The following is a 15,158-nucleotide window of genomic DNA, read 5'->3' on the forward strand; positions in this document are numbered from 1 at the left end:
GAAAACTAAAGACTAAGCAACACGAACCCCACCAAAAACTGGGGGTGATCTCAGGTGCTCAGGAAATCATGATAGGAAATACAAGCCCGGGAATATCGTATCAATTGGGAGATATATTCTCCGTATGCAGGCGCTGCTGGAATGTTGCTACATAGAAATGGAAAGTTCACAATTGGGAAGCTGAAACCATCTCTTTTGTCGTAAAGTTTTGTTTTCAACCGACCCTCATTGTCAATTTCTAGATGTAAGTCAAGATATGAGGCAGACTTAACTGTATCTGTAGTATCCTTTATCTCTAGTTCGATGGGATAGATTTGTTCAACATAGCCACCAAATTTTGTATTATTTAGCGAGAGAACATCATCTATATAGCGGAACGTAAAGTTAAAGGATATTGCTAACTTTTTATCTTTCTTCCTAAGAAGTTCCTGTATGAAGCAAGCTTACAAACTGTAAGCTAATCAAAATAGAAGTAACTCAAAATTTCAAAAGCATCTTCCTAGAATTACTAGTAGTTGTCAAACACCAGTACTACATGTTCATTATCTAGGAGTAGAACACACATCCTAAAGTAAGATAGTCTGTCACTTCCGGTTTGAGGCCGATGCCTTAGGAAAGTTTTTGCTATAGCAAGCTATAGCAAACTTTCCAAAAGTGAGGTCAAGGTTAGATGATCCCAGCCATGTACACCTTACAAGCATTCAATACACCAAGTATAGTTTACCCTTTTACTTGTAGTATCCTTGAAGAGGACCAAACTACTGAAGCAAAACCGTTGACCATTAAACCATGAAAATAATGTCAAGGTCAGATGAAACCTGCCAGACTGACATGTATACCTTACAATCATTCCATATATCACATATAGTTGACTCACTACTTATAGCATCTGAGAAACAGACCTAATCACATCTTTATTCTTGATCCCAGATCCATGAAATGAGGTTGAGGTCAGGTGAGCCCTATCTGAAGGACATGTAAACCTTGCAAGGAACCCATATAACAAATATAGTTATCCTATTACTCATAATAAGTGAGAAATTCACATAAAAAGTTGAAGTATTCCCTGAACCATGAAAATTAGGTCAAGGACAATTGATATATGACAGACAGAAATTTTCGTAACACAATGCATCTATTTACAAGGTATGAAGTGTCCAGATCTCCCTTCTGGAATATAAAGCATTATACAAGTAGTTTACACTGCTGAAGAATTGTAATTCCAATGTCTGGCGTTCTTTGTCGAAGGCAAGACAGACAAAAATGGTGATTATATAGGTATCACAATTATAATTTTCCTTGTTTTGTTATGTCTATTTTGAATAACCATGGTAGTGGAGCTACAACAGAAATGATAGAAAGAGGGAATTTCCAACAATAATCAGATTCTGGATTTTGTTTAATGTGTTATCTGTGTGATATTCCTGCTAAAAGAACCATACACACAAATATATAAACAGATAGCAAAGAATCAACAATTAGCTTGGATCAAATTCCTTTTATTAATACTCCAAAGAAAACAATTAAAACAAATTATAATATGCATACAGTTAACAGTTATTGTGCATTTACACCATCAATAACAAATAATCACAGTAATGTGCCTTTACACCATCAATAACAAACAATTGTTGCATCTGTGATATTAAAATTTTTTAAATGGCATCAAAACACTTTGTATTTAAATAAGTTTAATTGCAATCTTTCTTTTATTCACACCCCAAAAAAGTACAAACAAAATGAAAGAGATAGCTTTCCCTAAATCTTAAAATTTGAGAAGAATAGAACTTGAAACATTTATGTCAAACATTCCTGTCTCTGATTCAACAGTATCCTCAAATAAGTAAAGAATGGTGACTGACACAAAGGTTGTGTATACATGTATACTCATAATCAAGTTATTTAACTTTTTCTTTTTCCAGTGGCAGTCTTAATTCCCAATCCTACAGTCCATTTAAACCCACTTTGCAAAACATACCTTTAATATTTATTGTTATCTGTTCTCATCCTGAATATGAATAAAATATTTGCCACTGAACAATAAGCAAACAACAATCAATCAATATTAATCTGTTCACTTACAACATGTCATCCTCTGATGAAACAATAATTAAAGCATACTTGTACATCAATGTTCTAAAATATAATTATTATTAATACTGATGAGCACCTGCATATAACAACTAAAAAGATTGTGTAATGTGATTTAATAAAGTCTGACTGATTTAACAGTGTTTTGTCAAAGTAAACATGGGGGTAATTACATAGCTGTATGGAGAATTAATCGAACACTGATATCAATTACTATCTTAAACTAAACAATCTAATACACATCAAATCTGACATTCATTTAAAAGGTAAGTCAAATATGGCAGTTAAAAATTAAAAAATACATACACATAAAATATCACAGAAAAATTTATTGCAAAACTAGGTAAACTGTTAACACAGAGATATGTCTCGCCTTTTTGTAATTTTGATAATGCAAATGTTGAAATTAAAATAGCAATACTTTAACATGTAGGTTATGCAAATATTCAAAGTCAATGAACCATGTCTGAAGGTACATCATCATGCTAAACAATCTCCATGGAAATGAGATGTGCCAATGCTAATACAACTGCATACCAAATACCATTGACTTATCATAATTCATTCCCTTTGAACAAACCTAAACACAAACATTAACTTGTAAACTATGAAAAAGTTTCAAAGTCAATGAACCATGATGAGGGGGTGGGCTATATAATCTCCATGAAAACAAGACTTAAAAATGCCAATAAATTTGCATACCAAATATCATTGACTTAACATTAGCCATTCATCTTAAACTGATCTAATCACAAACTAATACATGTAAACTAAGCAAAAGTTTCAAAGTCAATTGACCACGACTGAGGGGGCGGGGCAAAATATTCTCCATGAAAATGAGATGTGCTAATGCTTATACAACTGCATACCAATTAACATTGGCCCATCACTAATGGTTCCCTTGAACTGACATAATCACAAACTAATACATGTAAACTAAGCAAAAGTTTCAAAGTCAGTAGACCATGACTGAGGGGGCAGGGCTAAATAATCTCCATGGAAATGAAATGTGTCAATGCTAATACAACTGCATACCAAATATCTAGACCTAATCACAAACTAATACATTGTTGATGCTGCTACTGCCACCGCCGGAAACAGCAAACCAATGTCTCGCTTTTTGACTCTGTCAAGGCGAGACAAAAAATGAAAAATTTGGGATGTGTAATATTTATATATAAATATAATACTGTGAATTCTATCGATCACATCTCAGAGAAAATAATGACTTTATCTTATTTGTATGGCTCATGGCTTACGGTCATAAAAATTTCCAGCACTATTATTGTACTCAGACTCAGAAATCAACAAATCAAAACACTGGATTACCTGTTTCCAGCACAAATTTTGTATTCTGAGTACTGAGTAAAGTCTTATGACCAAGAACCCAGGTCTCTTTGGATTTCTGTCCCTTTACAGAGAATGAATTGAACTATGTCTAAGAATCTTTAAACTGATCTAAAGTATTCTGAGTACTAATTAAAGTCTTATGACTGAGAACCCAGGTCTCTTTGGATTTCTGTCCCTTTACAGAGAATGAATTGAACTATGTCTAAGAATCTTTAAACTGATCTAAAGTATTCTGAGTACTAAGTAAAGTCTTATGACGGAGAACCCAGGTCTCTTTGGATTTCTGTCCCAATACAGAGAATGAATTGAACTATTTCAAAGAATCTTTAAACTGATCTAAAGTTAAGTTTATAATTTGCTAAACCTGAAAATTTTACCACTTTTAGCAGTCCTAAGATGACCCACAAAGATATTTTTTTGTAACTTGAAAGTTCTAAATATTCACATAATAACACAAACGGTATCAATTGTACTGCACAAGTAAACGTTAAACTTATTTTTATCATTTTTGTTTGCTTCAAAATCGAACTTTCAATCAATAATCCTAATAAATGTGATTCAGGCAGTTGTAACTCATTCGTAGAAATTCTTTGTTTTGAACTGTAAATAGGCCTGTACAAAAGGATAATCCCTCACTAAGAACATAATTTACATTCATTCTTCACAATTAAGGAACACCAAATTCTACACTTTCATTGGTCGAGAGCACTTTGCTATATTCTAAGAATCTTTAAACTGATCTAAAGTATTCTGAGTACTAAGTAAAGTCTTATGACGGAGAACCCAGGTCTCTTTGGATTTCTGTCCCAATACAGAGAATGAATTGAACTATTTCAAAGAATCTTTAAACTGATCTAAAGTTAAGTTTATAATTTGCTAAACCTGAAAATTTTACCACTTTTAGCAGTCCTAAGATGACCCACAAAGTTGTTGATAACCTTGTTGTCAATATAATACATGTATCTCAGAACCGTCTTCATGATGTGCAAGTCCCAGATATCATATTATCAATTTTGACATAGCTTTTGTTCATATACAAATGGCAGTAGAAATGTTCTCAAATAAAAAATAACTATGTCAAAAATGTAAAACGATTTATATTCAAATCTAAATTGTTGGAATATTCAGAAACTTTTTCCTGTGAAATTTTTTGTGACTTTTACTCAATAGTTAATCTACTTAAAAAAAAAAGAATTTAACTCATATTTTTTATATGGTACTGTAAGATCATACAATTTTATGAAAAAGTACAACAGAACTATGACATTGATCAATAATCATGTCTGTCCACAGATCTAACATGACATTGATCAATAATCATGTCTGTCTACAGATCTAACATGACATTGATCAATAATCATGTCTGTCCACAGATCTAACATGACATTGATCAATAATCATGTCTGTCTACAGATCTAACATGACATTGATCAATAATCATGTCTGTCTACAGATCTAACATGACATTGATCAATAATCATGTCTGTCTACAGATCTAACATGACATTGATCAATAATCATGTCTGTCTACAGATCTAACATGACATTGATCAATAATCATGTCTGTCCACAGATCTAACATGACATTGATCAATAATCATGTCTGTCTACAGATCTAACATGACATTGATCAATAATCATGTCTGTCCACAGATCTAACATGACATTGATCAATAATCATGTCTGTCCACAGATCAACATTTACAATAATCATGTCTGTCCACAGATCAACATTTACAATAATATCAAACTCTATCGTATTTGATTTGGCAACAACACTTTATATGTGTTCATGAAGCTCTGGTACATCAAATTTGACAAAAAAATGATGTCTTACAAAACCTTACACCAAATTCAAATAAGGAGATAGTCATTTTCTTGCAACTGTTCCTTCAATTTGAATTTACCTACCTTTATTTAAACATTTGTTAGGTATTGAAATGAGAAATGGTTTACTTCTGGTTGTTTTAACCAAATGTGTTCCCATTTCAAGTTTTAATACCTGCTATTTTTTAAAACAGCTTATTTAAGACTTGAAATAGAAAAATGCTAATAATATTTTTACACAAAGGAATATCTTGGATTGCACAACATATTGTAAATTAATCTTTAGTTTGTAACACATATAATACATTTAAAATAAACCACAAATTTAAACCTCACCAAAAAAAGAGTAAGCAATTGATATATAACAAATGATAGGTTTCTACTTTTAAAACATCATTTCTGTGAATTATTTAGGTAACAAATGAATTCCTGTATTATGATAGTCCTAAATTCATAGTGAATCATATTTCCATTATTTTACAACTAATCATAATAACTGTAAAATAAAAGTATAAGAGTATTCTTCAATGACAATTATGGATGTATGTCAATAACTATGATGATATAAATGCATTATAATCTTCAGGAACACAGTCAGCACTCTATAATGTTTTTTTACCAAGTGATAGCAAAGCAAGAAAGCCTTGAAAACTAAAAAGTAGATGACCGTTTCATGCTTTGCCCAGCCGGACTTTTACCGGACTCTATACAAATGTCCGGAATATATGACCATTTTGGAAGCCTTGCAATACACTTCATCTTAATTTTTCAAGTAGGAAATTTTACCTTTCTTGTTTATCAGAATTTACCTTAATTGTGCCAACTCAGGTAGAATTTAACTTTTTATTTTGTTTATACCAGATGTTAACACACTTATAGAAGCACATAAATGAACAAATGAAATCCCTGTAATCTTACTTTAACCATGTAACAGGAAATACATTTAATTAAAAAAACATATTTTTGTAGAATTAAAATTTTCAAGCAAAAGAAATTATTACCAATGGAACAAATTTTCTTACATATAATCAACTAACTTCTAAATGATTTAATTGACTGTAACTCAAGCATTAGTATGAAAGGATTCATTGGCTAGGATCCCTTTTGTTTTTTTTCAAATGAATCTCTACCACAAACAGTCAACATTGGATACATCATATATTTAGCCCTGGTTTTATCGAGGGTATGCCTAGTGTACTGACTTATTTTATATCATACAAACATGCTATCATTATTTATAGCTACATCATTGTTATTGTGGTCATTTAGAACTTTTGTTGGATCATTTATTGACATGGTAGTCCTTGCTATGCATACCCTGGTTTCAATGAGTGTGACAATGGATAAAATAACATTAAACAAACATGATTTCTGACTAGAAAATGTATCATCTCCATAATGAGAACTGAGGTTGTAGTTGTTGACCAGACATTTTTTCCTCTTGATCGGCTAACACGTCCCCTGTTACTGCTGCATGGATGAAAGGATCACTGTTGTAAGCATAGGCCGATTCTGGACGACTGTTAGCAGCCTGAAATACGCAAAAAGAAAAAAATAACAATCTACAAAACAAATCTGCATAAAAACCCATTAAGGACGTCATACTTTTAAACTGATTTAAATCATCCAGATTCATAGTTTCAACAATTTATACTGGTTTAATTTCATACAATCAATGTCTTGTATTTCAGTTTATTTTAAGCAGGTAATTTTTTTAAACTGGTAACAGCCACAGCAATCTATACAGGAAACACATAATATATTTAAATTTCTTAAAGGTAAAGTGGTTTAGTAATTGAGTTTTAACCCGGTAACAAATTTGTAATGAATTTTAATACTTTAGCATGACTACTTATTGCTGTATCATCTCATAGAATTCTATAAAATAAAATAAAAAAAATCTTTCCTGACCTCCGAAACAAAAGACTATTAAATATTTTTTTATTTCTATGAAATCAACTTGGATACCTACTGTTATAATTGTTGCCTTTATTTCAACAACAATAGTTTTTAAATTGAATCAATGAATAATATTTTTGGCTTTGCCAGTATTCTCTTGTAAAATAACAACTAAATTATCTTTAGGGAATAGAAATTATATTATTATTAAATAAAAGTACAATATATAACGGTTTTCTGTAATTTTTGTGTGTGAAGTATTTACCTATAGTTATCTGTAAAGCTGAGTTCAAATTTGTTTGACAATTTCGAAATCCCCTTTTTATACGACTTAGCACACCTATCCTTGCATGTTAGAAAATAGGTTGCCAACTTTCAAGGTTATTTTTGTGTATTGAAGTTAGCGAGTACATAAACATTGGAATATATGAAAAGTATGCTCGATTTCATCTGTTTTAACACCGAGTTAGGAATATAAAGCAGGTATAAAATGCAGTTACTAATGAAATGTATGAAGAATAACAACATTTATCATTTGAATGCAACGAGTTGGCTGAATTTCTTACTCAAAATTGGAAACTGTCAAATTTTCCGGGAACAATATTTTAGGCCAAACAAAACTATCAATGTATAATTAAACATTCATTACACCTACCATAAAGGGAGGTAACTTAGAATGAATAATGAACAGGAAGTTATATCATACAGTAACATACCAGTCTTATTCCATGACCACTTCGTCTTGTCTGGTTATTTAACTGATTACTGGAAATCTACAAATTGGACAAATTCACATTCATAACCATATTCATAAAATTGACAATTTTATATATAAATTCTATAAACCGTAATCAAACACATCTATGTCTACCAATGGTATTTTGACACGCAGTGTCAATTTTCAACCATATTGATTCCTGTCATGGAAAATTTACATCCATCTGTATGGAAAACTGAATCCCATGGAAATTATGCCCCCTTGTATATTCATTTAATTCCATTCTATATCTCAAGCAAATAGGGGAGGTCATTATTCCAGAACAGGAGACCCAACATCCAATAGTTCTGAGGATAAGATATCCTAAATAAAACAAGATTTAATGTTCAATGATGGGGACCCTCTCAATCACAAGGTATTTTTATCACAGTAATTTTTCCATATGATTTACTTTTTAGGTTGGGACGTGTCAAAATTCCATATTTCAAGTCCATTTAATTTGTGTATGTTTGGCTGCTTTGGCTGCATTGGAGTTTTTCAAAAGTATATGATTTCAATTGTTACATAACATTATTCAACTTTTTTTAAATCAAATATATGTAAGGACTTTAATGATCTGTTGCTTTCTTGAAAGTACATACTTTTCTTTAATATGTTCAGATACCATTAATTCTATTTAAGTTACCTTTTTAATGACCCCTTTATCAACAAGCTCCCATTTGTGTGTTCTTTGTAGATTTAATGCTGCAAAATGTGGCCATATTTTATCTGACGCTGAGGCAAAATCTTTTGCAGTCCTGAAATAAAATTACATGCAATACAAAATAACTTAATTTTGATTAAAAGGGAAATAACTCTAAATCAAATGGCATCCTTTTTGTCTTAAGTTTTGTAATTCAAAATCAATTTCATCAATTTTTAACCAATTATTCACCTTTCTATTACAGGGGAAAAAATTAATTGCTCAACCTGAAAATGTTAACTGAATAAGTAAAAAACAAAACAATGCCTGTAAAATAAATGGAGAATGTGTCCCCATGGACACAGATGATGCCCCTGCTTGCATACAACATTATAAAGGGACATAACTCAAGAACAATAAAAGTTATGCTACTCAAATTTGTACTTGATCTGAGTTTTGTAGTAATAAGTATTGTGTAAAGGTTTCATAATGTTTGGTTGGGGCAAACTTAAGTTACAGACGGGAAAAACTAAAAATTTTGCAATTTTTCAATTTATAAAGGGGCATAACTCGATAATGATTAAAGTGACGCCACCAAAATTCAACTTGATCTGTGTTTTGTGGTAAAAAGCATTGTGTATAAGTTTCATAACATTTGGTTGAGGCAAACTTAAGTTAGAGAACAGAAACTAAAAATTTTGTAATTTTTCCATTGATAAAGGGGCATAACTCTAGAACGGTTAGAGTGACGCTACCAAAATTCAAACTTGATCTGTATTTTGTGGTAATAAGCATTGTGTATAAATTTCATAATAATTGGTTGAGGCAAATTAAAGTAAGAGAAAGGAAACTAAACATTTGTTATTTTTCCATTTATAAAGGGGCATAACTCTAGAACGGTTAAAGTGACACTACCAAAATTCAAACTTGATCTGTATTTTGTGGTAATAAGCATTGTGTATAAGTTTCATAACATTTGGTTGAGGCAAACTCAAGTTAGAGAACGGAAACCAATTTTGGGACGTATGGACGTATGTACATACAGACGGACAAGAGTAAAACTTAATGCCCCCTCCGCTACGGCGGGGGCATGAAAAATAAGAAAGACTTATACTCTCAGACTCTCTCTCCTCTTTCTAATTCAAATCTATTTTTTTGTTCTTTTTTCTTTAAAAAATCCCAGAAATACTGGAAGTTGGACATTTAGTGTTACTATGTATAGTTTTATACTTTTCATCCTCATTTCAATGTCTGTATATGCAAGATTCGTTATATAAATATAACTAACCTTCCCTCAGAATCAGGTAGTTCTGGTTGTGCTTCTGCCTCTAATAGTATCATGACTATCTAAAAACAGAAAGTTCATTTCTTTTTATCTATAACAGTGCTATATATATGAAACATATGCTAAGTTTATCAAGAAATCTGTCCTTATAAGAGATTTACAGGTTCGCTGGACAATATATAGAAACATGCTTTTTTTAACTAATTGTGGATATATGTACATAGCATAGACTCAGTACTTGCATCTTCACTCAATATGCCTTAAATATCTGATCACATATTACAACATCTTGGTATATACCAACTGCTCATAACAGGTAATGCATAAATATTCTGTTATTCAATAAAATACAAATCAAACTTCATTCTCAATAAAATCCTTCGCCAAGAGCAGCCAGTTACGACCACAGAGGTCGAACCCTGAACAGTTTGGGCAAATTTGGACACAATATTCAAGCTTGTTCCTGTCTGAATTTGGATTGTGATAAAATTTTCGACATAATATAGGTTTCTGACACAAAATAAATATGGTCAAAGATCTTAAAAATTTGAAATGGGACATTTAATTTACCTACTATGGTCTGATATCCCAAATCTAACAACATGGTTAGATTCAGCATATAAAAAACACCAAAAATTTAATTTTAGTTGAAATCAAACAAAGTTTAAATTTGGACTCTTCAAACCTTAATATGGACTAATTTGAAAACAGGGCCCAAAATAAAAAAATCTAAATGCACAATAAGATTCAGCATATCATAGAGCTGCAATAATTCAGTTTTTGATGAAATCAAACAAATTTAGTTTTGGACCCTTTGGACCTCAATGTAGACCAATTTAAAAATAGAGCCCAATATCCAAAATAGTAATACAAGGTTAAAAGATTTGTATTTATTTTCAATTGAAGATTTCTTGCTATTGTGCAATACTGTGCTGTTGCAGAATACTAAGTTAATCTGTTATATATAATAATTTACACACCCTGTTTGGTGTGTATCTCCTGACATATCAGTATTTGTTGCTTTTATATATGAATCAGAAATAAATTCAATGTAAAAATTTGAAATTTTTGGGAAAAAAAACCCCCAAAAATTAGAAATTTTGAAAAATCTTGAAGAAAAAAAGTATGAACCCTCAAAAAAATTGAAAAAAAAATCCCCCCTCCACCCCACCCCCCCCCCCCCCAATTTTTTTTTCAAAATATTTGAAATTTCACAAAAATTTTGAAAAAAAAAAAATATGAACCCCCAAAAAATTTGAAAACCCCCAAACTTTTTGAAACCCCTCCCCCTCACCCTAATTTTTTTTTTGAAATTTTGGAGATTATTTTCTTTTCAGGAAAAATGTACAATTTTAGAGAATTCCATACACTTAAACACAAGTTATTGTCTGGAAACTAGAAAAATGCTTGTTTTTGACCCCTTTTTTGCCCCTAATTTCTAAACGTTTATGGCAATTACCCCCAAACTCAATCCCAGCCTTCCCTTTGTGACATGGAACCTTGTGGTACAATTTCAGAGAGATCCATACACTTACGGGTTATGTTCTTCTCATATATGTTATGATGGTATGATACTAAACCCCTAACGGGAAGGATTGTGCCTGATATTCATATGATGAAGACATAATCTTTCAATCAGTTTAATTGAAGTCTGGAGCTGGCATGTCAGTTAACTGCTAGTAGTCTGTTGTTATTTATGTATTATTGTCATTTTGTTTATTTTCTTTGGTTACATCTTCTGACATCAGACTCGGACTTCTCTTGAACTGAATTTTAATGTGCGTATTGTTATGCGTTTACTTTTCTACATTGGCTAGAGGTATAGGGGGAGGGTTGAGATCTCATAAACATGTTTAACCCCGCCGCATTTTTGCGCCTGTCCCAAGTCAGGAGCCTCTAGCCTTTGTTAGTCTTGTATTATTTTTAATTTTAGTTTCTTGTGTACAATTTGGAGTTTAGTATGGCGTTCATTATCACTGAGCTAGTATATATATTTGTTTAGGGGCCAGCTGAAGGACGCCTCCGGGTGCGGGAATTTCTCGCTGCATTGAAGACCTGTTGGTGGCCTTCTGCTGTTGTCTGTTCTGTGGTCGGGTTGTTGTCTCTTTGACACATTCCCCATTTCCATTCTCAATTTTACTTACACACAAGTTATTGTCCAGAAACTAGAAAAATGCTAGTTTTTGGCCCCTTTTTGGCCCCTAATTCCTAAACTGTTGGTACCATAACCCCCAAAATCAATCTCAACCTTCCTTTTGTGGTATTGAACCTTCTGGTAAAATTTCATAGAGATCCATTTACTTAAACTAAAGTTACTGTCCGGAAACCAAATGGGTCTTCAGGTTGTATAAAAAGAAATGCTTGAAGATTTACAATAAATTTGGGCTTCCGTAAGTTATAAAGATCTATTGGTTTCAGAAAAAGGATCTTTCAAAGGTCTTCTTAATACAATGTAACAGCAAAAGCTAACCCAAGCTGTACAAGTCAGGTGATCTGACGAAGGTACAACTGATTGCATCTATTATCTTACAGGTCCATGTTCCTGAAAACAAGCTGCATGTAGAGGTGTCCACAGTGTACCTTTATTCTGACAATTTGGTGCTGAAATGATACATATACCGGTACACATATATATAATAGTTATATAAGAAAATATGGGTCAATTAAATCAAATTAATAAAAATAAGTATTCCTAATTCTGAAAGCAATGCATTTTATAGGTTACAATACAATAACATCTTATCAGCATCACAGAGAACAATTTGAGCATGATATACATATTCAAGAGTTTCAAACAAATTGTTTCAGTAATATGAAAATATGTTCAAATATTATTAATTTATTTTACATAACAAACAGATAGCAATTATAAAAGTTAAAATGTTGATGTTTTTAAGTGACAAGATTATATTAAATTGAACCAAATTTCTTTATAACATACAATGTAATCCAAAATAAAATGACATTCATCTTTTATAGAATACAGTCAAACATATTACATATTCTATTGTGTCTGTTTATATCAAAATACCTTAAAGTTTCAATTTTATGAATGTAAATGATTCTTGCTAATTAATGTTTTTACCCTAAACCAGCATGTCATAAATCTGAAACCTTGACCTTCATGCATGTATTTGGAAAACTGTTATTTAGGAGACTTGTTACTACACAATTTTTTTCAAGAATGGTTTATTTTTATAGCACTGAAGCAAGATGTAACTAACTACATTTTTGTGTACCAAGATTTGTATGTTGTATAGAGTTCTTTTTTGTAGGTAAAAAGTTGTAGAGTTATGATGGGGATTTGGAATAAGTTTGAAATAAAATCTAGAGTTATAAATGATACAAACTAGGTAGGAACCATAGCATTAGTGTAAACATATTTTATTAAAGAAATTGTTATATATATATAGCTACAATGGTAAAGAATACGAAATATACAAATTATTCAATAATTGGGATTAGGAAACAAGAGCAGTGCTCTTATATAAATCTGTCTCCCTAAATTCAAAAATTAAATTACAAGCTATGATTACATGCTTAATAGCAAATGAATATGTACGTAACAAAATACAGTCAATGAATACAATAACATAAAGAAAGTTCATTATAAAGGAGTAGGGGCATTGAGGCCCGGTTTTGGCCCAAGAAAATAAAACGTTTAACAACTATTTCAAATTGGCACATAATGTTTGGAAACGCATAGAGTGAAGAAATATAAATGAAAAACATAAGATTGTTTATCTGATGACGTCACAATTATGTCATAATATGTAACGTTTTCATGAAAACGATGAAAAATACAGAATTTGTGCAATTTTCCATTGTTATTTCCATTACGGAAACATTGTGCGCAGCCAAGAAACAACAAAATAATTTAAGAGAAGCTTTATTATAACTGTTAACATAATCTCACCAAATATAAAGTTGTTTCCTGGGTGCGCATATACTTTGCCAATCTAAAATATACTTAGAATTTGATAAAAAGCAAGGAAATTTAAGAAATTTTACAAAATATACAAATTTCGTCATGGTTTGTTGCCATGGTAGCTTGTTTAATGTGAAATTTGTTTTTATTTTCTGAAAACCTGATACCTTAGTCTAGTTAGGACACATTTAAGAATATGTATGATAACTTTTAAATTTGCAGTAATATTTGGGCCAAATAAGGGCCTTATTGCCCCTAATCCTTTGATTATATATTTAAAAAAAAATATAGCAAAGGAAGGGGTGAAAGGTGTTTTAGAAAAATGAGAGTGTTATTAAAGAATGAAATAATATTTCTTTAAGTAGGGGAGGAGTGAATAAATAGAATTATTTGATTGTGGAAGTAAATCGATTGCTACTTATAATAAAGTTTTGCACAGCTTTGAATATCAGTATATTTTGTTCTACTGTTAGTCTATCAGAGCCAAAAAGTAAGACATTAGTGGAAATTCTGCATTTTAATAAATAGTGTTCTGTTGTTTCAGGGTCTCCACAAACACACTTTGGGGATTGTATCAAGTTTCTGTCATAGAGGTGTTTGTTGAGTCCACTACAGTTCATTCTTATTCTCGCATGATACATTTGACCAGACTGGGAACCACAATAATAAAATACAGGCTTATTTTCACAGTTACTTTTTAAATAATTTTTGAAGGCAAGAAGAGACAGACTATTTTGTAGTTCAACAGTTTGCGAGTTCCAGGATTTTTATGCTGATGAGAGGAAATAGTTAGAGTACAATGTTGTTCTTGCTGCAATAGGTTGAAAATCATTCGCATTACACATATTATATTCATGTATATTACAGAACCGATCAGGTAGAATATTATTAAGATAAGATGGAGTAATATTGTTTGTCATTTTGTACAAATATGTAAGTCTGTGGGCCTCTTGTCTATCCTTTAGTTTTTCCTATCCCGTTTCCTTAAATAGTAAATTAATAGATGTTAACCTTGTTCCTCCAGTCACAATCCTTGCAGCCTCTATTTGGACGCTTTCTATTTTATGAATTAAAATTAATGTAGATGTATCCCAAACTACATCAGCATATTCAAGAACTCGCCTTATATAAGAAAAATAAAGTTGTTCTAAAGTTTTTTTGAAAAAATGTGAGTCTACATTATGCAGTGTTGTTCATAGAGCTTCCTTTTAGAATAATTGTAGTCTATTGTATGCATAGTGTTGTTCATAGAACTCCCTTCTGTTTAAAATCAATTTAAATTTTCTAAGTATATTTAAACGGGAATAAGCTTTTTTTACTATCATATCAATATACTTGTGCCAATTACCGTCGTTTGACAGTATCACTCCAAGATGCT

General features: G+C 31.4%; 1 protein-coding gene across 1 annotated transcript in view; it reads right to left on the reverse strand.

The window, feature by feature from the left end:
* Positions 1–1,483: 1,483 nt before the first annotated feature.
* The window catches only part of LOC127730883 (uncharacterized), a 30,803-nt gene continuing 17,128 nt past the window's right edge, over positions 1,484–15,158 (reverse strand). Inside the window, exons 4-8 of the mRNA XM_052239486.1 lie at positions 12,383–12,453; positions 9,856–9,914; positions 8,571–8,682; positions 7,884–7,940; positions 1,484–6,799 (exon numbers count right to left, since the gene is read on the reverse strand). Coding sequence (XP_052095446.1) covers positions 6,656–6,799; positions 7,884–7,940; positions 8,571–8,682; positions 9,856–9,914; positions 12,383–12,453 — 443 coding nt within the window. The 3' untranslated portion in view covers positions 1,484–6,655. The remainder of the gene's footprint in view (positions 6,800–7,883; positions 7,941–8,570; positions 8,683–9,855; positions 9,915–12,382; positions 12,454–15,158) is intronic.

This window comes from Mytilus californianus, unplaced genomic scaffold, assembly GCF_021869535.1.
Source record: "Mytilus californianus isolate M0D057914Y unplaced genomic scaffold, xbMytCali1.0.p SCAF_2, whole genome shotgun sequence".
NCBI classification, from domain to species: domain Eukaryota; kingdom Metazoa; phylum Mollusca; class Bivalvia; order Mytilida; family Mytilidae; genus Mytilus; species Mytilus californianus.